The 25,303-nt window shown below is 40.7% G+C and overlaps 1 protein-coding gene across 1 annotated transcript in view; it reads left to right on the plus strand.

Moving 5' to 3' along the window:
- Window positions 1-23,318: 23,318 nt before the first annotated feature.
- Window positions 23,319-25,303, plus strand: part of GABRB3 (gamma-aminobutyric acid type A receptor subunit beta3) — a 235,114-nt gene continuing 233,129 nt past the window's right edge. The window contains exons 1-3 of the mRNA XM_060005522.1: window positions 23,319-23,398; window positions 23,527-23,618; window positions 23,834-23,901. Of these exons, the coding sequence (XP_059861505.1) occupies window positions 23,319-23,398; window positions 23,527-23,618; window positions 23,834-23,901 (240 nt within the window). The remainder of the gene's footprint in view (window positions 23,399-23,526; window positions 23,619-23,833; window positions 23,902-25,303) is intronic.

Below are 25,303 nucleotides of genomic sequence, written 5' to 3' on the forward strand. Positions count from 1 at the left end.
TAATAACAAATAAATAAGTGAATAAACAAATAAATAATGTTACAACAAAAAAATTAAAACTACAATTACAGTCAAGAGAACTCAAATCTCCATGGCATTTTAATTCAGAAAAAGTGAATCTTGGTTCTTATTTTATCCTCTGAAACACAGAAATCTTGGCTTCTTTGGCAGAGTTTCATATTTGGGTTGGGGGGTAATTAGGTTAGCTTAATCATAAACTAAACTAGAAGGAAAAATAGTTTATATACTTTTTACTTCGATGGCAACTCTAATCAATATTAAACTCCACACATTTATTAAGAAGTACTACTTTCTGTCCCTTGGTGCTAAGATTCCTCCTAATATATCCTCTGACAGGCAGCTTGAGACTTCTAGGTGTGTAAACTCATGTGAAAATGGAATAACATGCACTTTTGCTCATTTTCATGTATTGTATTAAAAATAATTCAAGAAGGTGTTTGGGAATACTTGGGCAACAACAACAGTCTACAAAGTAAAGCCTTATTCTTCATATACATGACTTCTTCCTCTCCTGTGACTCTATACTCTCACCATCTCTGCAAAAACAGACTTTCCCAGACAAGAAATGGTCCACAGGAAGTGTCTAGGGCCTCTTGTTGGGTTCAAAGATGTGGTGGCCAGAATTCATGTGGATGACAAAGATAGGAGACTGAGGTTAAAATGCTTTAAGAGACAGCAACATATTTAAATATTATATATTCTTTTCTTGTGTTGGGAAAAAGGGCAATTTTGTATTCTTTTTTTTTTCTACAGTGATATTTATCATTTGTATAATTTTAAAAAGACTAAATAAGGAAAAGATTATATAAAAGGATAGAGGAGGGGCTTCCCTGGTGGCGCAGTGGTTAGGAATCTGCCTGCCAATGCAGGGGACATGGGTTCGAGCCCTGGTCCAGGAAGATCCCACACGCTGTGGAGCAACTAAGCCTGTGAACCACAACTACTGAGTCTGCGCTCTAGAGCCCGCAAGCCACAACTACTGAAGGCCACGCACCTAGAGTCCGTGCTCCACAACAAGAGAAGCAACTGCAGTGAGAAGCCCGCACACCACAACAAAGAGTAGCCCCTGATTGCCGCAACTAGAGAAAGCCTGCATACAGCAATGAAGACCCAACATAGCTAAAAATAAAATAAATAAATTTATATATATAAAAAAGAAGGTGCAGTTTCAAAGTCCATCTTTAAAAGCCTAAAAAAAAAAAGATAGGAGATCTATACACGTTGTTAATTATTGGTTTCAATATACAATATTTGCATTTCATTACTTGTCTTTCAATTACCAGCAAAATGATACATGTTTTAAATTTTTATCACGCTTACATCACTGGCATAAAATACATGATGACTAACTACAGTAACAACAAATTGTCATATTGTTCTAAAAATATTTGGATAGTTCATTCTTGATTACCATTCCCCAAAACATAATGATCAACATCAGTGGATTAATGACTTATATTAATAATACATGATTTAAGGACCTCACTTGGAATTATACTAATATATAAAAATGTGGGGAGGGAATTCCCTGGCAGTCCAGTGGTTAGGATTCTGGGCTTTCACGGCTGGGGGTCCAGGTTCGATCACTGGTCAGGGAACTAATATCCTGAAAGCGATACAGCTTGGCCAAAAAAAAAAAAGAAAGAAAAAATTGAGAAGGATATCTTTAGACATATAAGCAAATTTGCAGATTACTTTTAATTAAAAAATGTCAGGCTTCTGATTTCAGCCCTGACTTGTAAAGGAGCTTGGAAGTAATCACTGCTATCCTTACAAGAAGAAAAATCTGAACAAAGTGAAAGTTAACAGCTTCTTTTGGACACATCAGAGAACTGAAGTCACAGGACAAGCTACCCCAAAGTCTGGAGATACAGGAGAATATGGAGAGAAACACCTGAGTTATACTTTCAATAGCAGAAGCTGCTGGAGCCATAAACTGGTCAGAACACTCAAAGGGTACTTTTGACAAATTGCTGGAGGCTGAGTGTGGAATAGCAGGAAATCAAGGGACTGTTGAGGGAGATGCCATCTTGGAGTGACTCATACTTTTGTACATTTTACCTCCAGAAACATCACCTGATATTCATGATAAAAATCTGAGAAAGATTCCCTAGAGGTTCTAGTGGAAGGTCTGTTTGGGGGTATTAATTGTGATGAATTACTCCCAGAGCCCTGTCTCTGACAAAGGAAGGCCTACTCTCCAAGGAAGATTTTACCTGGGCCTTATCCCAGCTGGTGAAAAGTGTTCCTCCCACTGTAGATCCCTCTAGCCTTCCTGTATCACAATAAAGGGGTTAAAACAAAGCGAAACAAACAAACAAAACAGGCTTTGTCATTGGAAAAAGAAAAAAAGACAACTGTGCAGATCATAGCCCAGAGACACAGGCTGGTAAAACACTGAGATTTAATCATGATATCATAAAATGCTTTCCTTCCCCATACCTGACCACTACAACAATAGGGCTTCTGTAGAACAACAGTGAATTACAGTGGAAAAATCTGAAAAACACAGACTTTTCGAAGAATCTTAAACAGGAAGCCCAAAATCAAGAGAGGAGACAAAACCAAGGACACTAGAGGAATTTGAAACCCTTGACCCCCCCACCACCACCACTGGCAAGAGCACACATTAAATACTGGCCAACTTCCATCCAGTTTAATATAAATTCTCACACCCAAGGCCTAGCTACCTCAGCTCCTATTACCTGACAGAAGTCTAGCTTTCAACAAAAAAGTACAAGGAATGCCAAAAGGCAGGAATAAAAGCAACAGACACAGGCTCAGGTATGACACAGATGTTGGAATTATCAGAGAGGGCATTTAAAATAACTATGATTAATATGTTTAAGGGCTCTAACGGAAAAAGTAGAAACATGTAAGCCCAGATGGACTGTAAGCAGAAAGGTGGAATTTCTAAGAAAGAATCAAAAGGAAATGCTAGAAATCTAAAAATAAGAACAAAATTGAAGAGCACTTTTAATGGGTTTATTATCACCCTAGGCATGGTCAAGGAAAGGATCAGTGAGCTTGAAGAGAGGACAACAGAAACCTCCCAAACTGAAATGTAAAGAGAATGAAAATAAACAGTGGGACCATTTCAAAAAGTGTAACATACACATAATTGAAATACCAGAGAGAGAAGGAAGAGAACACAGAGCAGAAGAAATATCTGAAGTGAGAATGAGAAGTTTCCAACATTAATGAAAGACATAACACATAACAGATCCAGGAAGCTCAGAGAACACCAAGAAGGATAAACACCAAAAAACCAAAGGCAAACTGTATGTGGGCATATAATATTCAAACTGCAGCAAAAACAAACAAACAAAGAGAAAAATCTTGAAAGAAGGCAGAGGAAGAGAAAAACTCTTTCCCATAGAGGAACAAGGATACTTCTGTCAGATATCATGTAAGCAAGAAGAGGGTGGAGTGAACTATTTAACATTCTGAGAGAAGAAACCTCATTACCCTGGAATTCTACATACAGTGAAATTATCATTCAAATGTGAAGGAGAAATAATATGCTTTTGAGCTAAACAAAAACTGAGGAAATTTATCAACAACAGGCCTGCCATGCCAGAAATGTTAAACAAAATTCTTTAGGGAAAAGGAAAATTATATAGGTCAGAAATTTGGAGTTACAAGAAGAAAAGAAAAGCATCAAGGAAGTTATAAATGAAGATAAAATATTTTATTTTTCTTATCCTTAATTGATCTAAAAGATAACTATTTCTTTAAAGTAATAACAGTAGCAATGTATTGAATGATTATAGCACATGAATAAATGAAGTGGATGAAAGCAATGTCATAAGGAAATTAGAAATATTAAGTTATAAGATACCTGCATTATTTCTGAAGCAATATATTGATATTTGAAGATGAATTTATTTATATTAGTCAAAATATATATTAAACTTTAAAGAAAACCTTAAAAATATTTTAAAAGAAATATAATTGATATGCTAAGAAAGGAGACAAATGGAATTATATAAAATGCTCAAACCACAAAAGGCAGAAGAGAGAAAAAAAAGAAAGAACAAATGCAATGAACAGAAAATAGTTACAAAGATCATAGATATATTAATCCAAATATGTCATTAATCACTTTAAATGGGAATAGTATAAATATACCAAGTAAAAGACAAGGAAAAGCAGGTTGGATTAAAAAGCAATACGCATTTCTCCAAAGAAGATATACAGACAGCCAATAAACACATGAAAGAATGCTGAACATCACTAGTCATTAGAGAAATGCAAATCAAAACTACAATGAGGTATCACCTCACACCAGTCAGAATGGCCATCATCAAAAAATCTACAAACAATAAATGCTGGAGAGGGTGTGGAGAAAAGGGAACCCTCTTGCACTGTTGGTGGGAATGTAAATTGATACAGCCACTATGGAGAACAGTATGGAGGTTCCCTAAAAAACTAAAAATAGAACTACCATATGACCCAGCAATCCCAGTACTGGGCATATACCCTGAGAAAACCATAATTCAAAAAGAGTCATGTACCACAATGTTCATTGCAGCTCTATTTATAATAGCCAGGACATGGAAGCAACCTAAGTGTCCATCAACAGATGAATGGATAAAGAAGATGTGGCACATATATACAATGGAATATTACTCAGCCATAAAAAGAAATGAAATTGAGTTATTTGTAGTGAGGTGGATGGACCTAGAGTTTGTCATACAGAGTGAAGTAAGTCAGAAAGAGAAAAACAAATATCATATGCTAACACATATATATGGAATCTAAAAAAAAAATGGTTATGAAGAACCTAGGGGCTGGACAGGAATAATGATGCAGATGTAAAGAGTGGACTTGAGGACACGGGGAGGGAGAAGGGTAAGCTGGGACAAAGTGAGAGTGGCATGGACTAATATATACTACCAAATGTAAAATATATAGCTAGTGGGAAGCAGCTGCATAGCACAAGGAGATCAGCTTGGTGATTTGTGACCACCTAGAGGGGTGGGATAGGGAGGGTGGGAGGGAGATGCCAGAGGGAGGAGATATGGTGATATATGTATATGTATAGCTTTGTTATAAAGCAGAAACTAACACATCATTGTAAAGCAGTTATACTCCAATAAAGATATTTAAAAAAAACACACACACAACTGGGACTTCCCTCGTGGTCCAGTGGTTAAGACTCCATGCTCCCAATGCAGGGGGCCAGATTCCATCCCTGGTCAGGGAACTAGATCCCACATGCTGCAACTAAAAGATCCTGCATGCTACAAATAAAGATCCCACATGCCACAACTAAAGATCCCACATGCTGCAACGAAGATCCTGTGTGCTGCAACTAAGGCCCAGTGCAGCTAAATAAGTAAAAAATAAAAACAAACAAACAAAAACAAAACAAAACACACAACTATATGTTGACTACCAAAATTAATAAAAACCCCATAAAGGCACAGATTAAAGTATAGGGATGGAGAAAAATATATCATGCTGTACTGAGTTGAATAGTGTCCCCCCAAAATTCATATCCACTCTGAACCTCAGAATATGACCTTGCTTGGAAATAGTCTTCGCAGATGTAATTGATTAAGATGAGGCTATACTGGATTAGGTGGCCCCTAAATCCAAAGACTGGTATCTTCATAAGAACATGTGGATGCACAGGCCACAGGGACTAACAGAGAATACCCTGTGAAGATGGAGGCAGAGGGGAGCGAAGCAGCTATAAGCCAAGGAGCCCCACGGATTGCCAACCGCACCAGTAAAGTGAGCACAGTCCTGCTGGCATCTTGATCTCAGACTCTTGGCCTCTAGAACTGTGGGAGAATACATTTCTGTTGTTTGAAACCACCAGCTTGTAGTAATTTGTTACAGCATCCCTAGGAAACTGATACATGTGCTAACCATCATTAAAATATACCTAGAGGAGCTATAGTAATTTCAGGCAAGTAGACTTCAGAAGAAGGATAATTATCATGGATAAAGAGGGGGATTATACAATGATAAAGAGGTCAGTTTTCCAAGACATAACACTCCCCGCCTTTAGAGCCAAGAACAGTCTATGGAAACATGAGGACTAAACATCATGTGGTATTCTGAACAGAAGCCTGGGACAGAAAGAGAACATAGATGAAACTATGACAATCCGAGCAAAGGGTGGACTTTACTTATATGATGAATCAATGTTGGCTCATTAATTGTAACAAATATACCTACTATGTAAGATGTTAATAATAGGAGAAACTTGGTGTGGTTTACATTGGAACTGTCTACATCCTTTATAAAATTGTTCTGTCAATTTAAAACCATGACTAGATAATTTAAGAAAAAATTAGAAATGTCTCACAACATTTATGAAACATTTTACCTTAATAAACGTATTGTATTTAAAAAACAACTGACAATATTTTTAACTCACTAAATGCTCACAGATTAGAAAATATAACTAACATTTATGTTGGTGTTCTGAATTGGTCACTATCATACTCTGCTCATGTGAAGAAAACTGTTGTATCTTTTGGGAAAAAGAATTGATGATATTTGCAGAGATTTTTTTTCCCCCAACTATGTACATACCATTTGACTAAGTAATTCAATTTCTTGAGATGTTTCAAAAGGAAAGTGTCAAAATGGAAACAAAGGTTTTGGCCCCAAGATATCAGATATGAGACTTACTTACAATATTAAATATGACATGCCTTGTCTAATGTCTTGACAGCTAACATTTTCTTAGTAGAAGGCCACTTGGTTTTTAATACCTTATCTTTACAGGATATATGTCAAGAGCTAAGCAGAGCTAGAGAGAGCTGGGTGGCTAGTTTTGGAAGCAGCTGATTAAGACAAGCAGTTGATTAAGACAAGCCACAGTGAAAGTAACCGTCAAGTCTTGAACAACAAACTGAGATTGATCATAAAGCAAGAGGCAATAGAGGAGAAGTACCAGCCCCCCAGGTTTTGTTTTCCCTGCAGAAGTGCCAAGTGAGGGCTGGGTAGATCAGCTCGGATGGGTGGATCATCTCTGCCCAAGGACCCCCAAATAAGTGGCTCCTGACATTTTGTGTATGTACACAGAGGCCAAGAAGATGGAGGCAGGAAGGGCTAGAAGTGGGAAAGTACTGAGCCCTGAGTCGGGGTGAAGAAGTGTTCTCAAAGTCATCCACTCCTGATGATCAGGGGAGGCCCCTAGGGAAGGCCTCCAAGTGGAGATCCCTGGGCTGGGAACGCTGCTACGCCAGAGAGCATGTTCAGTAGGGCCTGAGTCCTGGACAGAGCCCCCCAGAGACTGCAACACGCTGGCTGTCAGCACCGCTGGTATGGGGAGAAAAGCTTCCTGGGAGGCTTGCTTTCTGAATTTTGTAACTACCTGTGGTCGGGCCTGAAAAATCACACATGGAATTCTGGCCTGGAGCTGGAGTCTTCAATATGTGTATCTATTAAAAGACAACTTTCCTGTTGCTGTTTGCATAGGAAAAATATGTTTATGTTCCCAAGGACAGTATGTATTTTTAACAAAATGATAGGTGGTCAAAACTTTTAAGTAACATTCCACTCACAATGGGCAGAACACTAAAATCCTATGGAGATGTTTTGAAACAAGTGCCAAGAATCAAAAAGGGGTGGACGTTAGAGAGATGCCATGTGACTGAGTGCAAAGCAGCTGTAGTTAAAAAACACACTCATTTGGTGCACAGGAAGCAATGTTATAATCATGGAGATGGTTAGGAAATTAATCGGGAGTTTCAGGTGGATAGGTACTACAGTACAATCTACCCTGTTTAAATTAATAAGAAAGAGCCTTCTGGTTATGATGCTCTAGCCAAACATTTAAAATTCAGGAACAGGTTACTGACCTGAAATAGGAGATGCCTATATCTGGATGATTAGAGGAACTTATTAACTCATGGATTCATTCAGTGACTATTTATTGAATGGTTACTAGGTCAAATGGTAAAACATGTTATTTTATACCCAAATAATTGATGAACTAGAGATTAGATCTAGAAAATTACTCCTGATTCAGCACAGAGAGAAAATGAGGTAGAAAGTATGGGATTTTCACAGTCAATGTTACTTTAAGAAATGATTACTGTAAACCCTGATGTCCAATGTAAGAGTCCTACAAGGAGAAGCTACAGAGAAGAGCATCAAAGAGGGCAGGCAGGTGAACAGTCTAAGTGATACAATTTCTAGAACTTCATGCATGAATTCTCAGATTGAATATTCACAAAAGTAAGGATAAACAAAAAAATCTATAGCCAGGCTCTTCATGGTAACTTTGTAGAGCATCACAATTTCCATGGATCTGAGCAAATTCCAAATAGGATAAACTCAAAGAAATCCTTGGAAAGACACAAAGAGAAAGAACAATGAAATTGATATCAGTTTTCACAGAAACAAAAATGAGGCCCGAAGACAATGAGCTATTTTCATCAAAATACTAATAGAAAATGTTAACTATTGAGACATTAGACCAGCCATGTCACATGTAATCTTCAATATTATAAATAAGTCTCATTTTTGCCATCTTGGGGCCAAAGCCTTTGTTTCCAACTTGACACTCCAGGACACTGGAAGTCTATATTTAGCTAGGCAAGGCCCTACAGTAAGCACAAAATAAATACAATTTTCAAATAAATAGAAATGAAAGAGTTTACCACTCACAGGGTCTCACTGAAAAGAAAACAAAATCAGGAAGAGCAGTGAGAACAGAATGGAAATGCAAGAAACATGACAAAAAAGAAATTGTTAAACATGGCAGTAATTCTCAACAGTCTTTAATATTAATAATAATGAAACTTACACTGATATATGAGGCACAGATTAAAATAAGGACTGAACAATTATTTATTTCAGGAATGAAAGAATAATATAACATTGGGAAATTTATTAATGGGCTGAGGATTAAACATGGCAGATTAAATCTAATCATTTATCTTTCCTCTTTATTGTCTTCTGTTGGCAAAAAAATTTTTTAGTGTTGTACAGAAAGAATAAGGGGAAAGGGTAAATGTGCTATTTCCTATTCCTTCTGCTAAGTATAGCTAAAAACACTAGAAGTTATATATTTGAAAATTACAAACATAAGAAGACATTGAAAGGTGGGGAGAAAAATGCAGATGGCCGAGGGAGATGGGAGTGCCATAGCAGTGAATTACCTGGACTTTCTTTATATCTCATATATCTCAGACTGAGTACTATAGAAGCCAGCAATCTGGAAATGCCAGCAAGTACAAACAGAAAAAAAGGAAGCCCAAGAAAAGTCTGCCCTTTCTAGCCAAAGACCAAGAAAAGTTTTAGACAATAACATCTTTACTCCTGCCAAACACCACTGAAAATACTGTGGCCTGTCCCACTCTTTAGCCACTTCAAGGCTAAGCGGTGCCTAGACTAACAACAGCTCCGTCCGGCTGTAAGAGGAACTCAGTACCCCCCAGGGGTGGTGCCAAAGCAGGCAGAGTGTATAGGCAGGACTTTCATCCTTAGTGGATGGTAACAGAAGCTCCTAGACCTACTCGTTGGAGACCATGTGGGAAGCGTGGCCTTTTCTCCTCTCAGAGTAATGAGGAGCCCTCATTCCCCACAGGCGTGGTGCCAGAGGAGGTTTAGTCGAAAAGTCTTTTACCAAGACCCAGAGGTAATGAAACCACCCTCCTCCAGTGACAGTGGAGGACATATGAGGATCAGTAATGAGACACTGCTCTCTCTCTCTCTCCCAAGTATAATCAGCGGAGGCCTACTGGGGGTCCTGAACCCCCACGTCAACCAGCAGGGGGTCTCTCCCTCCCTGGGAGTCAATGAAAACAGAGCGGACAAACCCGACTTCCACCCTTATCTGGCAGTAACGAAGCAGGCCCTTTTCCCTACCAGAATGGAATTGGAGGGTGCTAGATAAAACAGAAGAGTTAAAGGAGATCCAGATATTTGCAACATAATACACAGAAGGTCCAGGTTTTGATAGAAAACAATTTATCATACCAAGACAAGGAATAAAAAATAAATAAATAGATGCCAGCACTAAGATAACAGAGATGTTAGAATCATCAAACAAAGATTTTTAAAGCAGCCATTATAAAAATTCAATAAGAATTATGAACACACTTGAAATATATGAAAACAATAGTCTCAGCAAAGAAATAGAAGATATAGGGAAAAACTGTTGATAAATGGAAATTTTGGAGTTGCAAAATACAATAACCAAAATAAAAGACTCAATGGATGGGCTCAACAGCAGAGTGGAGGTGACAGAGGAAAGAGGCAGTGACTTGAAAAAGGAAATCACTCAATTTGAACAGCAGAGAGAAAATAAACTGAAAGAAAGAGTACTGAACACAGCCTCAGTGACCTGTGGAGCTATAACAAAAGACCTAGCATTCATGCAATCAGAGTTCCAAAACTCCAGAGACCCAGAGAAAGAAGTTGGGGCTGAAAAGTATTTCAAAAATAGTGGCTGAAATATCCCCCAATTTTACAAAACACATGAACTGACATTCATGAATCTGAGCAAATTCAAAATAGGATAAACCCAAAGAAATCCATAGAAAGGTACATCATAATCAAACTTCTGAAAACAAAAGACAAAGAAAAAAATTTGGAAGCACCCAGAGAGAAGTGACACACTATGAATAAAGGAAAAACGATTCAAGTGACAGAAAATCTCTCATTAGAAATGATGGAGGCCATAAGAAAATGGTGCAGTACTTCCAAGTGCTGAAAGAACTATCAACTGTGAATTCTATATCTGGTAAAAAAAAAAAAAAACCCTTCAGGAATGAAGAAGAAATCAAGACAATCTCAGAGGAAGGAAAAGTAAGGGAATTTGTCACTAGCAGATCTATTTGAAAAAAAAAAAAAAGGCTAAAGGATATTCTCTTTAAAAGAAGGAAACTTGGGGAGGAATATTCCAAGTAAAAAGATGTGGAACTTACCTCCCCAATGAACACATCAAAAACACATCTACATGTGGACAGTTCTCAATGAAAACTAACTGGAAATTGGCAGAGGACTCCTGTACAACCAAGGCTATAAGAAAGTTACACATGTAACTGGGTAGGAAGGGAAGAAAAGTGATTGGGTTGGGACCAATTTCCTTTGAAGAGTCTCAGAGGAAAAGGGAGATCACATAGGTGGACTCTCACCCTAGGGAGAGAGTAGGTCAAGCCACAGACTGGACATCCTACATATAGGAGAACAGCCCCCTCTGTGCCTTGGAGACCACCGGGAAAGACAGAAAGGCTGGAGAAGCCTAGACTCCACTCATGAGGACTGTGCAGGTGATGGCTTGCCCCTAGGCAGGGTGGGGGGTCGGGGGCTGCCCTGGTGGCTGCTGGGTTTCCTACAACCACCTTCCTACAACCACCATGTTCCGCAGCCTGAGCTGAGCAAATGCCATGGCCCTGCTCACTTCATGCCACAGGTGGCACTGGATCTAAGATGGCCAGAACGTGGAAAAAGACTCTTTAGAAGCCGTGTTGACCCAGAGTTGACCCAGTTGAAGCAGAGCCCTGGTGGGATGACAGTGGCCACTGTTGTTTACTCAAGCAGCACCCCTGAATCAGCTCAAATCTCCGACAGCAGTATGGCTGCTGGGTTTACCATGACTGCCTTGTTGTATATCCAAGCTGAGCAAAGGCTCCAACCTGCTCACTTCATAGCACAGCACCACACTAGATTTGGGGCAACCACATCCCAGAAAAGGATGAAACTGTGGGCTGTGTCTGAGTACAGCTGCAGAATCAAACATAGGCAGAGCATAGGACCTCTGTGAGTGCACAAGCCACACTTGATTCAGCACTCCCCTCATTTGGGGGGAAGGTCTCAGTGCAGGAAGAGGGAAAAACACACATTTAAGGGGGACACATTCACTGTGAACCCCCAGGGTAATATTCTTAGGTTATAAATAAATAAATAAATAAACAAACAAATAAATGGAACAGAGCCAGCTCAAGCCTGACCCTCAGGGTTTCCACTCCAGTAATGTGGGATTGGACCAGACACCCAATAGGGTGGAGATGGCCACTGACCAGAGAGGAAGTCCTGCCTCACACCAGGAGCCTGCTCTAGCTGCTCCAACTCCAGCCCCACCCCTACCAAAGTGATAGCTGCCAGCACACCCTGAGGAAAGACATGACTGGCATCCACATCAAATCCAGCAGCCCCACCAGAGACACAGTAAGCAACTGTTTCACCCTTAAGACCACAGTAAGCAACTGTTTCACCTAAATTCATAGAGGCAGAGAAAGTTAAGTAAAATGAAAAAGCAGAGAAACTGCTCTCAATTGAAAGAGCAAGAGAATACTCATGAAAAAATAAATAATGAAACAGAAATAAACAGTTTACCAGGTAAAGAATTCAAAGCATTGTTTATAAAAATTTTAAATGGATTAGTGAAAAGAATTGATATAAACAGTGAATATTTTAACAAGGATCTAGAAAATATTAAAAACTATCATAAAACAAGAATTCAGTAGCTGAAATAAAAAAACACATTAGAAGGAATGAATTAGCAGACTAAATGATACAGAAGAAGCTATACATGATCTGGAATATAGAATAATGGAAATCATCCAATCAGAACAGCAAAAAGAAAAGCAAATTAAAAAAAATGAAAACAGTTTAAGAGATCTTTAGGATAACATTAGACATACCACCATTTGTATTATAGGGCTCTCAGAAGGAGAAGAGAGAGAAAAGGGGATAAAAGATGTATTTGAAGAAATTATGGCTAAAAATTTCCCAAGCCTGTAGAAGGACACAGACATTCAGACACAGGAAGCACAGAGGATCCCAAACAAGATGAATGCAAAAAGGCCACGCTAAGACATATAATTAAAATGATAAAGGCTGAAGATAAAGAGAGAACTCTAAAGCCAGCAAGAGAAAAACAAAGAGTCATATATAAAGGAACCCCTATAAGGCCATCAGCTGATTTCTCTATGGAAACTTCGAAGGCCAGAAGGAAGTAACAAGATATATTCAAAGTCCCAAAAGGGAAAAACCTGCAGCCTAGGATACTCTATCCAGCAATATTATCATTTAGAATAGAAGGAATGATAAAGACTTCTCAGATAAGCAAATCTAAGAGAGTTCATCAATGCTAAACCTATCTTTAAAAAAATGTCAAAGTGGAAAAGAATTAAGAATCTATAGGAAAGGGAAAATTCCACTAAGAAAGGCAATTGCATAGTAAAGACAGAGGATCAACCACTTAAATAAGCCAGCATGTAATTAAAAGACAAGAAGTTGTAAAAGTAATTATACTGACAGTAAACAAATAAGGGATAAACATGAAGATGTAAAATATGACATCAAAAACACAAAATGTGGTGGAAGGGAGTAAAAAATGTAGATTGTTTAGAATATGTTTGAACTTAAATGGCTACGAGTTTAAAAAAAGTAGATATGGTTATAGGTCAATATATGTGAACCTCATGATAACCACAAATCAAAAACCTACAATAGATACATGAAACCCCAAAAGCATGGAATCCAAACATACTACTAAAGAAAATCATCAAACTGCAACGGTAGAAACAAAAAGAAAAAGAAATGAAGAGAGAAGAATGACAAAAACAACTGGAAAACATGTACTAAAATGACAATAAGTACATGCTACAATCATTTCTTTAAATGTCAATGGACTAAAGGCTCCAATCAAAAGACATAGCCTGGCTGATTGGATAAAAAACAAGACCCTTCCATATGCTGCCTACAAGGGACTCCCTTCAGAGCTAGAGACATACACAGACTGAAAGTGAGGGGATGGAAAAAGATATTTCACGCAAATGCAAAGGACAAGAAAGCAGGGGAGCAATACTCATATCAGACAAGACAGACTTTAAAACAAAGGCTATAATGAAAGACAAAGAAGGGCATTACATGATGTAAAAGGGATCAATACAAGAAGAGGACATGACACTTGTTAACATATATGCACCCAATTCAGGAACACTTAAATATATAAAACAAATACTAGGGCTTCCCTGGTGACGCAGTGGTTGAGAATCTGCCTGCCAAGGCAGGGGACACGGGTTCAAGCCCTGGTCTGGGAAGATCCCACATGCCACGGAGCAACTAGGCCCATGAGCCACAACTACTGAGCCTGCACGTCTGGAGCTTGTGCTCCACAACAAGAAAGGCTGTGACAGTGAGAGGTCCGTGCACCGCGATGAAGAGTGGCCCTGTTCACCGCAACTAGAGAAAGCCCATGCACAGAAATGAAGATCCAGCACAGCCAAAAATAAATAAATAAATAAATAAAAAAAATTTTTTTAAAAACCCAAATACTAACAAACATGAAGAGAGAAATTGACAATAGTACGATAATAATACTACTTTGGGTTTTAACAGGAGAAACTATACCAATTTCCTATTTTATGGTCTTAAAACAATTCTTCATTTTACCTAGTCTCTTATTGCACCCAATTTAGTCTAGTGAGTATTTTGCCATCTCTTTCATACGTTCAGTCAGCACTGTTACACAGTCAAGGTTAGGAAGGAGATTCACATGAAGAAATTTATGGTGCTTTTGTGAAATACAAGTAATTGATAGATTTTTAGGGACATTGTTATTGAATGTATTATTCTCTACAGTGATACCTCAGAATGCACATACATCATCCCTAGTTTAAGTTCTTTCCATTTGGCATTTATGGTATAAGTAGAATACTTCTGGTAAACTTAGGTAGTGAAAGGTTTCAGGTGCATGTGGACAACAATAAATGTATTATTTATTGACAAAAAACACAATAATCTAAGATTCTATCTTAAGAAGCTAGAAAAAGAAGAGCAAAGTAAACCTAAAGTAAGTAAAGAAAATAATTAGGGTGAGAGCAGAAATTAATAAAATAGAAAACAGACAAATGATAAAGAAAAATAAATAAAACCAAAAACAGATTCTTTGAAAATATCAATAAAAGCAATCAACCTCTTTGTAGACTTATTAAGAAAAGACAAAAAGGGGGCTTCCCTGGTGGCGCAGTGGTTGACAGTCCGCCTGCCGATGGGACACGGGTTCGTGCCCCGGTCCGGGAAGATCCCACGTGCCGCAGAGTGGCTGGGCCCATGAGCCATGGCCGCTGAGCCTGCACTCCACAATGGGAGAGGCCACAACAGTGAGAGGCCCGCATACCGCAAAAAAAAAAAAAAGACAAAAAGACACAAACTACCAATATCAGGAGATAAAGATGGAGCATAACTACATATACTACAGACTTCAAAATTATAGTAAGGGAACATTGTAGGCATTTTTGTTACTAAATTTGACAACTTAGGTGAAATGGACAAACTTCTCAAAATACATAAATTAGCAAAACTGTCATGAGAAGAAGTAGAAATCTAAATAGCCTTATGCCTGTTAAAGAAATTATATTTATCATTAAAATCTAAGGGAAACTTCAAGGGCAGATGGCTTCTTTGATGAATTCTAGAAAATAATTAAGTAAGAAATGATAATTACCCTACAAAAAAATCCTTCAAAACTTAGAGAATGAGGGAGCGTGTTGTAGCCTCATTGTGCACTGAAACTAAGACCAGACAAGAAAAGGACATTATACAGCAAACACTCATGAACCTAGACAGAAATCCTCATCAAAAATATTAGGAAGTCAAATCCACAGATATATTAAAAATGTAAGCAACATGACCAAGTAATGTTTATCCTGGGAATGCAAAGATTGCTTAACATTTGAAGATCAATGTCATCTACCACATTAAAACCATAAAGAAGAAAATCCGCATGATTTACTCCATAGATATACAACAACAACAAAAGCATCTGACAAAATTCCACTTCATTCTTGATAAAATTTCCCACAAACTGCGAACGGAAGGCATATTTCTTAATCTGTTGAAGGGTACCTAGAGAAAACTTTTGTTTTTGTTTTTTGATTTTTTTTAAAAAATGTAAAGCCATCATAAACTTACAGAGAAGTTTGAAGGACTTCACAATGAACTTTACCCTGAACCATTTGTGCATAAGAAGCCAAGCTGATGACTATCATCCTCAAAGAGCTGAGTGTTTTTCACACATGCAAGGAGACTTTCCTATGTTATTACAATACAATCATTAAAATCAGGAAATAGATATTAAATTACTACTCTGCAATCTTCAGATCCCATTCAAGATCCACCAATTGCCCCACTAATATCTCTTACAGTTCAGGATCATACATGCATTAAGAATCCCTGACTCTTCAGTTTCCTTCACTTTGGGGTAGTTCCTCAGTCTTTCCTGACTTTGATGACGTTGGCACTTTTAAATATTACAGGGCAGTTGGGTTGTATTTGGTCTGTCAATTGAAATTTGTTTGATGTTTTCTCATGATTACATTCAGGTTATACATCTTTTGTTAGGCATGTCATAGAACTGATACAGTATTCTTCTCAATGTATTATATCATGGGACACATTATTTTGATTTATTTCATTCTTTAATTTATTTGTATAGATCACTTGATTATGGTGGTGTTTGCCAGCTATACTGTAAAGTTTCTTCTTCATAATTAGTATTTTGTGGGGAATGTAATTAAAAGCTATGTAAATATGCCATTTGTGATTAAACATTTCATTAGCTAATTGATTATTATGCATTAACTCATATTTTCCTGTTCTTTTTCTATGGGTTGTAGCTCATTATTGTCATTATTAATTTTTATGCTCAAATTTTTTTCCAAAATTGGGCAGCGCAAACACATTCAAGCTGGATTCTGTGTCTCTTTGACATGTCCCCATCATTCTTTAAACACTTCCTGTTCTCTGGCACAAGGTATTTCAATCTTACCTTGTACTTTCCTGGCCCATCTCAAGAATCAACCCTTTTCCCAAAGAGCCATGGCTCCTTTTAGTTAGAAAATCATACAGAGAATTCATGATCTGGGTGCAGGGGTGCAATAGCTGATTGCTATTGGGCTGTCATTGTTCTTAGGCATTCTTGGTGGATAGAACTTGAGAATATATGTACATATGTGTATATATGTAGGTGTACAGAAAAATATACATACAGTATATGCATATATATGTGTATGTACATATTTGTACTTATCTATACATTTTGAAAATCATTAATTCACACAAATATTTTTGACCACAATCTCACACCACAGGGATTATTTCTCTGTCTTTTAGCATTTGTAACTCCCATCTCCAAAGAGAGAAATCTGGCTTCCATTATCTTTAATGTACTTACTCATTTGATAAGTGCCCCACTGTATATCCAATCTCTTGCTGCTGCCACTACCCTCCACACTTTCTGCTCTCCCTGTTCAGGATCTGAATCTCATTTTGGGCCATCCCAGAATGTGGATGCCATCCTTACTCTTCTCGAGTTCTGAGTTTCCATGACAGGTCACCCCAACACATGGATGCCCACATCTTCTCCCCTTGCACAGTGTTAGGATGCCTTCCTAATGCTGCTTGGGCTCCAATTCCTTATTCCAGGCTGACCCATATTAGTCGATGCCTTTCTCATCCTGCCTGGGCTTAGACCCACACTCAGGGTAGTCCCCATGTCTGGATATTCTCCTACCCTCTGAGACCCTTACTGCCACATGAGGCCTCCTGCCATTGGGACGTGGCTTCACTTTGCCTTGGCTCTGATGTCAAACACAGGCTGCTTTGTCCACATCATGCCTTCCTCATCTCCCATGCGCTCTGACACCCATGCCAGGCTGTCTGTTCCCAGTGATACCCTCCTTACTTTTGCTTTGGCTGTGACATCCAAACTCACCTTTCCACCCAAAAAGATGTCTTTTTTCATCCACTTGAGCTATGAACCCTCATGCTCTCCTCACACTGCCTGGGCTCCTCATTCCATGCCAGATGCGTATCTTGTACTGCCCTACCCTTAAGACTGAAATTTTCAGAGAGGTGCAAAAGGGGGCAAAGAGTAAAGGGTAGAGAGAACAGAGGAAAAATAAGAGGAAGATGTTAACATCATACTTAACGGTAAAAACAACAACAACAACACCTGAACATTTTCCCTTAATATTGGAATAAAGCAAGGGTATCCACTCTCACCACTTCTATTCCACATTGCCCTGGAGGTCTCTGTCAGGGCTGTAAGGCAAGAAAAAGAAATAAAAAGCATCCAGAAAGGAGAGGAAGAAGTAAAACTATCTATATTCAGAGATTATATGATTGACTTTTTTGATGTAATCCTAAGGAATCTACAAAAATTTTTATCAAAATAATAGTGCATTGAGCAAGGTTATAGGATGCAATGTGAATATATTAAAATCAATTATATTTCTATATACTACCAACAAACAACTGGACAATGAAGTATTAAAAATAGCATTAATAACAGCATAAAATATGAAATAATTAGGGATATATTTACTGAATCAAATGCAAGACTTTGCACGGAAATCTACAAAGTATTTCTGAGAAAAATTAAATATGATCTATTATAAATAAATAGAGAGATGCAGAGTTTTCACAGATTGGAGGATTCAATACTGTTAAGATACCAATTTTGGACTTCCCTGTGACGTAGTGGTTGAGAGTCCGCCTGCCGATGCAGGGGACGCGGGTTCGTGCCCCGGTCAGGGAGGATCCCACATGCCGTGGAGCGGCTGGGCCTGTGAGCCATGGACACTGAGCCTGCGCGTCCGGAGCCTGTGCTCCGCAATGGGAGAGGCCACAACAGTGAGAGGCCCGCGTACCACAAAAAAACAAAACAAAACAAAAAAAACCCAATTTTCCCTGAATTCATCTATAGATTTTATGTAATATGAACTAAAATCCCGTGAAGCTTCTTTATAGAAATTGAAAAGATCATTCTAAAATGTCTATGAAATGCAAAAAACTTCAAATAGTCAAAAACATTTTTTAAGAAGAAGATCAAAGTTGGATAATTTACTTTACAGCTACATTAATCAGAACAACATGGAATCGGTGAAAGAATACATGTGTAAGTCAATGAAACAGAGTAAATGAAATAAAGCCCCCAAAATACACCCACATATATAAGGTCTATTGATTCTCAACAAAAATGTAGAAGTAACTCAATGGAAGAAAGAATAATATTTTCAACAAATTGTGTTGAAACAAGTGGACATCCACGTGGAAGAAAAGAACCTTGACCCTTACTCACATTATCCACAAAAATTTAGCTCTAAGTATATCAAAGGTGTAAATATGAATGCTAACTTTTTAAAGAAAACCCAGAGAAACTCTTAACTTCTGATTAGGTAAAGTTTTCTTAGGTGGGATACCAAAAGTCTGACCCATAATAGATAAAGATTGATAAACTGAACTTCATCTAAATTAAATTCTTCTTTTCTTTGAAAGACACTATCAAAGAAAACAAACAGAAAGGCCACAGAATAGCAGAAAATATTCTCATTACATATATTTTATAAAGGATTTGTATCTAAAATATATAGAGAACTCATATCTCAATAAAAAAGACTAAGAATGCAATTTAAAAATGGGAAAAATTTTATATATTCAAAAAGAAGATAAGAATGGCCAGTAGGCAAATGAAATACGTTTACATGTCATCAGGAAAGTACAAATTCAAACCTCATGAAATACCACTGCACGCCCACCAGGATTGATGGGGGGGATGTGGAAGAGCCACTTATGCATTGCTGGTGAAATGTAAAATTCTTCAATTACTTTGGAAAATATTTTAGCAGTTCCTTACCTAAGAGAAATGAAACCATATGTCCACACAAAGACTTGTACATGACTTTGTATTCATAATGGCCCAAACTAGAAAGGTCCATCAACAGATGAATGGATAAACAAATTGTGGAATAAACACACAATGGAATGCTACCCAGCAGTAAAACAAACTATGGATCTGCAACAAGGACGACGGATGTCAGAAACATTATACTGAAAGAAAGAAGCCAGCCATAAAATAACATATACTGTGTAATGCCACTTATATGGCATGCTGGAACAGGCAAAAAAAAAAAAAAAAAAAAAATCTATAATGACAGAAGTTAGGTCAGTGCTTATCTGGATCCGGAATGGCATGTATGCTAAAGGGTTGAGCTGGAATTTTGGGGATGATAGAAATGTACACTGGTCTACACATTTTTCAAAAATCATCTAATTATATATTTAACTTTTAATTTCACATGTCATACTTCAAATTGATTGAGTTATTTTAAAGAGCTTTAAAATATATTATCAGAAACTTTGATACTGTTTAAAAAGACAACTTGACATTCTATATGTAAGGGGCAAAACACAGTTTGGTGAAGGCCTTTTGGTAAGCCCAAATGCACAAACATGGACTAGGTAAAGTGATCATGTGATGCTCTTCATCTATTTTCCCCCTTTCCTGCTTCCTACCTTTAGGACCCCGAAATGTTATTCTAGCCTGTTTAAAACCACTTTACTATGAACAAAATTGCATTCATCTCCTTTTTCTTCTGACATGAAAATTTATCCTTTGTAAGACCCTTAAAGCCTTTTTCTCTTTCTGTAGAAAATAAAGAACTGCATCAGTTATTTCCAGCTGATTTGGCTAATATGTTAGCACCATCTAGTAAAGATATGAAAATACTCTTGGTTTCAGGAATCCTGGCAAGAGAGTGGAAGGATGGGGTTACCTGGGGTTCAGGGCACATCCAATCCTCCAAGAAGGCTGTGGGAGGAGCTGAGACAGGAGGGCAACCAAGGGTTGCACGCCCCAACTTTGTTGCTCATGTAGGTGTAAGTTGGCCAGCAACTGTGATGAGCTTCATGGACCAGTGTATCTTGATTATACCAGTGTACACTTACTGCAATGTTTCTCTTAGATTTTGCCTTCGTTTTAACAAAGACTGCATTTTAGGTGACACTTTTAGTGATTTGCCAATGGGTTTATGACTTAGCCTGTGTTCACCAGAAAACATATCCTGAGGCAAAATTGAAGTGCTATTGCTTTTCTAGGGTGTGTAATACTGATGAAAACAGGAGTGAAGGAAAAGGGGATCCAGGCATGGAAGGAAAGGGAAAAGAAAGGAGTTACTATGGCATCTCAGGACATTTCATAGGGAGAAATGGAGAATCATTTACCCCCTGGCTCCCATCTTCTGTTTATCTAAGGTCCACCCCATGGATGGCAAATGCTACAGTAATTTCAGATTGCACATTTGTGAGTACTGAGTAGGTCCTGTTGCATTTGGACCTCATTGCTAACTGAGAAGCCTGAAGGTGGGAGGTGAGAGACAAGCAATGTGGACAGGTGGTGAGGGTTGTGGATTTGTTCCCATGTAAAGCTGATCAGAGCTCTTGTAGAACTGCATGGTGAAGCAGGAACTGGAATGAAAAATAAGGCCAAGATACTCAGAGACTTGTTGAAGCCAAGATCTGAGGTGTTACATGGTTGGATGACAATAACATTTGTAATGTTGTTTTCAAGTTTTAGAACATATAAAATAGTAGAAAGGGGGATCATTCTTGCTATGTTGTTGGTTTTTCTCAAGCACCTTATTCTCACTGTTTGTTTTCTATAGCCATGATCCCCAACAGGGCATTTCTCTAAAAGAGGTACATGCAAACAGGAGAAAGAGACTGAAACATGAATGTGGAGGGGAAGGTATGATAATGCAAATCTAAGTTTCCTGATAATTCCATTGCACATGAACAGGACACAGAATACAAGTAGTTGTAAATAGACTTTTCCAGAAAATAATTAGGGAGCTAAATTTATCTCTTAACCTTATCTTAAGACCAACCATTCAACTTCTGTGGTTACATTTTCTGTTCCAAAAATAAAATTTTTGATTTTTTTAAAAAAGGCAATGATATTTAAAATTAATGTCAGAAACATGCCAACTTGAGAACCAGGGCCTAGATTTAGATATTTACCCATATAAAGTCTTGACAATAGAAAAGAAAACCTTAAGCTTTGTAGAAAAAGTAATTAATACAGAGAAGCAGTTACGTATAATTAACCATTCATTAGGTCCTGGAATGGCCCAAGGTAGCCTATCAAGCAGAAAATGGACTTGATTTGTAAGTGTTTTTGGTTGACCACAAGTAGGAATGTGTAATCATCTTCTTCAGTATTAGAAGTGTGAAGCACAGAGGACCATTCAGTAAAGAAAAATATATGACCTATGACTCTGGGTGAGCAGACATTCCTCAGGTACACAGTGGTGACATACAGGGCAGGGTGGACCGTGGTGCACATCGGTCTGTTTCTTGGCCAAGGCGCAGGAGGTTCTCTTCTAAGATGAGAACCAAAGGATGGGGGCCAGTCATAGCGAAAACGAGGTTCCTTGCCTTATACTAAGAACCACGGACAGCTCCAGGCTGCACCAGAAAAGGCACATTATTTTCCCATTCCTGGGATGATAGTCCAGGGTCTCCACGTCTGATTCGGACTCCAGCTTCCTGTTAATAAAGCAAACGTGCATATCCAGGCCTCTCTTTAACACTCATTATAAATGTATTTATGTTAAGTAGGGAGGGCACAGGGCTCACATGAAATGTTCAGGGGGTGAGAGTAATAGTTTAAAGAACCAATTTAAAAAATGGTTTTATATTGCATAAATAATTAATCGGGCCGCCATGCAAGGGGCTGGATGACGGGTCAGGCGGGAAAGCCCGTGGGTGGGGGCAGGGGCGGGGATCCCCGCATCGCTGTTAGAATGCTCGGTGACTGTGGGGGAGAGCGGATCCCACCCAGGTTAGGTCAGAGGAGCAGCGCCATGTGCTCCGGGCTCCCGGCTCTCCTGCTGCCCATCTGGCTCTCCTGGACCCTGGGGACGCGAGGCTCAGAGCCCCTCAGGTGAGGTAGGGGCTTCCCCCGGGCCACACAGCCTCCCTCTCTGCTCCGTAGCTCGCAGTTCCGCGGGCAGAGGCGCTCCGCTGCACTCGTGGGCTCGGCCTGAGCCGCAGCTGGGCGGGGGTCGTAGCGTAGGGGTCGGGCCGGGGAGGGGGCGGGGGGAAGCGGAGAGCGTTTCCTTCGCGGTCTCTGCCCACGTCGCCGTCGCCGATGATCCTCTCCTTCCTGGGTCTCACGGAGCCCAGAGGAGCTGGCAGCGCCAGCCCTGCCCTGCGCCGCGCAGCCGCGGCTCCGGCTTGCTGTCCCCGGCCGGGCTTCGGGTCTCGCTCCGCAGCCGCCGAGGCAGGAGGCAGCGCTCGGCCTCCGGCTCGGCCTCCGGCTCGCTCTCTCTCCTCCCCCCTCCCCTAGCTCCCGCGCCCGCTGCTCCTCCTCTCCCCGCGCCCGCTCCTCCTCCTCCTCCCCTCCCCCTCCCCCTGCGCCCTCCTCCGCTCCGGGCCAGCGCGGCGGCGGCGGCAGCAGCAGGAGCAGCCCCGGCTGCGGGTCGCGACGGCGGCGGGGCGCCCCCTCCCCCGTGCCGGGGCGCGGCGGAGGGATGTGGGGCTTTGCGGGAGGAAGGCTTTTCGGCATCTTCTCGGCCCCAGTGCTGGTGGCGGTGGTGTGCTGCGCCCAGAGGTAGGGTCGCGGGTGGGTTGACGGGAAGCGGGCCGGGCGCCGGGCAGGGCGCGCGGGTGTGCGCGCTGGGCGCTGGCGGGTGAGCCGCCGCCTGACCCCGCTCTCTCTGGCCCCCGTCCCTCCCGCAGCGTGAACGATCCTGGGAACATGTCCTTTGTGAAGGAGACGGTGGACAAGCTGTTGAAAGGCTACGACATTCGCCTAAGACCCGACTTCGGGGGTAAGTAGGGTGTGCGCGGCCGCTGCGGGCAGCGCGACCCACCGCGCTGGCGGCCTGGGTGGAGGAGGGAGGCGGGGGCCGCTTCCGCCGAGCTGCGGCGGGGTGGGGAGGGGGGCACTTCGCCTGCACCCCCTCCTCGGATAGCCCCCCATCCTCAGAGCAGCTGCAGCCGGTGCCCGAGCCAGGCTGATCACCGTGTCGTGCGCTTCCCGCAGGTCCCCCGGTCTGCGTGGGGATGAACATCGACATCGCCAGCATAGACATGGTTTCCGAAGTCAACATGGTGAGTGCCTGCCCTCCCCAGGGCTGTCCCCGAGCCCCTGCCCCGCTGTCTGGGCCCACAGGCGTCCACAGTACCGGGCCAGAGGCCTCCTCTGCCGGGCTGAGCTTCCCGGGTCGAGCTTCCCGGGCCCGCAGAGGGAGCGGCGCTCCCGGGCGCAGGTCTCCTGTTCTCGAGGCTCCCTCCGCCCGCCTGAGTGCGCGGGGGTAGTCGTTGGCGTCAGAGCCGCGCGGAGGGCGCACCCTTCCCGCCATAGGAAGGGGTCCTGGGCTCACCCGAGGCTGGGCTTTCACCGCCGCCCTGGTACTGCCAGCTCCTCCCGCCGTCGGTCCCCTGGTCCTGAGGCTGCCCCAGTGCCTTCTCGCCTCCTTAGCAACAGGCGCCGGGGAGCGGGGGAGGAGAGGAGAGTTGTGGGGGTGGCTCGTATACTAGGTAAGAGCTGCTTAAGGGTTCCTTTGTTGTCTTTTGGAAAGAGGTACTGGCCGCCGGAAAGCGCGGTGGGCGGTGGGTCTGTGTGTTCCTGGCTGTCTCGGGTCAGTTTCCTTGGTGTCAGTGGCTTTTCCGAGGGCAGGCTCGTGACAGTGAAACCCGGTCCCCATCCACCAGGCTCTGTCAGAGGTGCTGACGGCCCGGGCGGCTCTGAGAACTGGAGGACCTGGGCAGCTTACGGGCTTTCTCTGCCCGGAGAGTCGAAGGCGAGGGAACCAAGTGTCCCTTAGGGCTATGTTAACGGTGTTAACGGTGACGGAATTCAGTATTCTGACCTGTGGAAAGTGGAGGTCCGTGTCCCGAGGTGCGAAGTGGGTGTCACGGGCTTTTGCTCAGGATCCTTTAAGACAACAGGCAATAAGGAGAAAAATGACCCCTTTCATTTGTTAATTGAGCTGAAATACCAGGGGATTTGGAAACGGGTTTAAGTTTCTGTTGAGTGACACTTTAGAAATTATAAGAATGAGAATTTGGAAAAAATATATTTTTTTGAAGAAATCGTTTGGCAACTTTTTTTCTAAAATATAACACCGAGAATATAATGAGGCATGAGATAGACTCGATAGATTTCTCCAGTCTGCTGGACATCAGAGCCACATGGGCAAACTTGTTTTAAATGCATACTCCCAGGCTCTGATTCTGATCCAGTGGTGTGGAGTGGAATCTGGGGGTCTCTGCATTTAAAACTAGTGCTCCAGATTTTTTTTAAGCAGGTGTTTTGTGAACAATATTTTGAGAAACATTGCAATAACATAGAAATGTGGTTGTTTACAAATAAACTAAAACCATGATTTTTAAATAGACTGTTTAACAAGATATATTTAAAAATATATCCTAGTATGGATTTTGTAGAAAGAAATCTGACTACACGAAACTATATTTTTTATCAATTTTTCACTCTTAACCTAAAGATTTT

The sequence above is a fragment of the Delphinus delphis genome, chromosome 2 (assembly GCF_949987515.2).
Source record: "Delphinus delphis chromosome 2, mDelDel1.2, whole genome shotgun sequence".
Classification (NCBI taxonomy): Eukaryota; Metazoa; Chordata; class Mammalia; order Artiodactyla; family Delphinidae; genus Delphinus; species Delphinus delphis.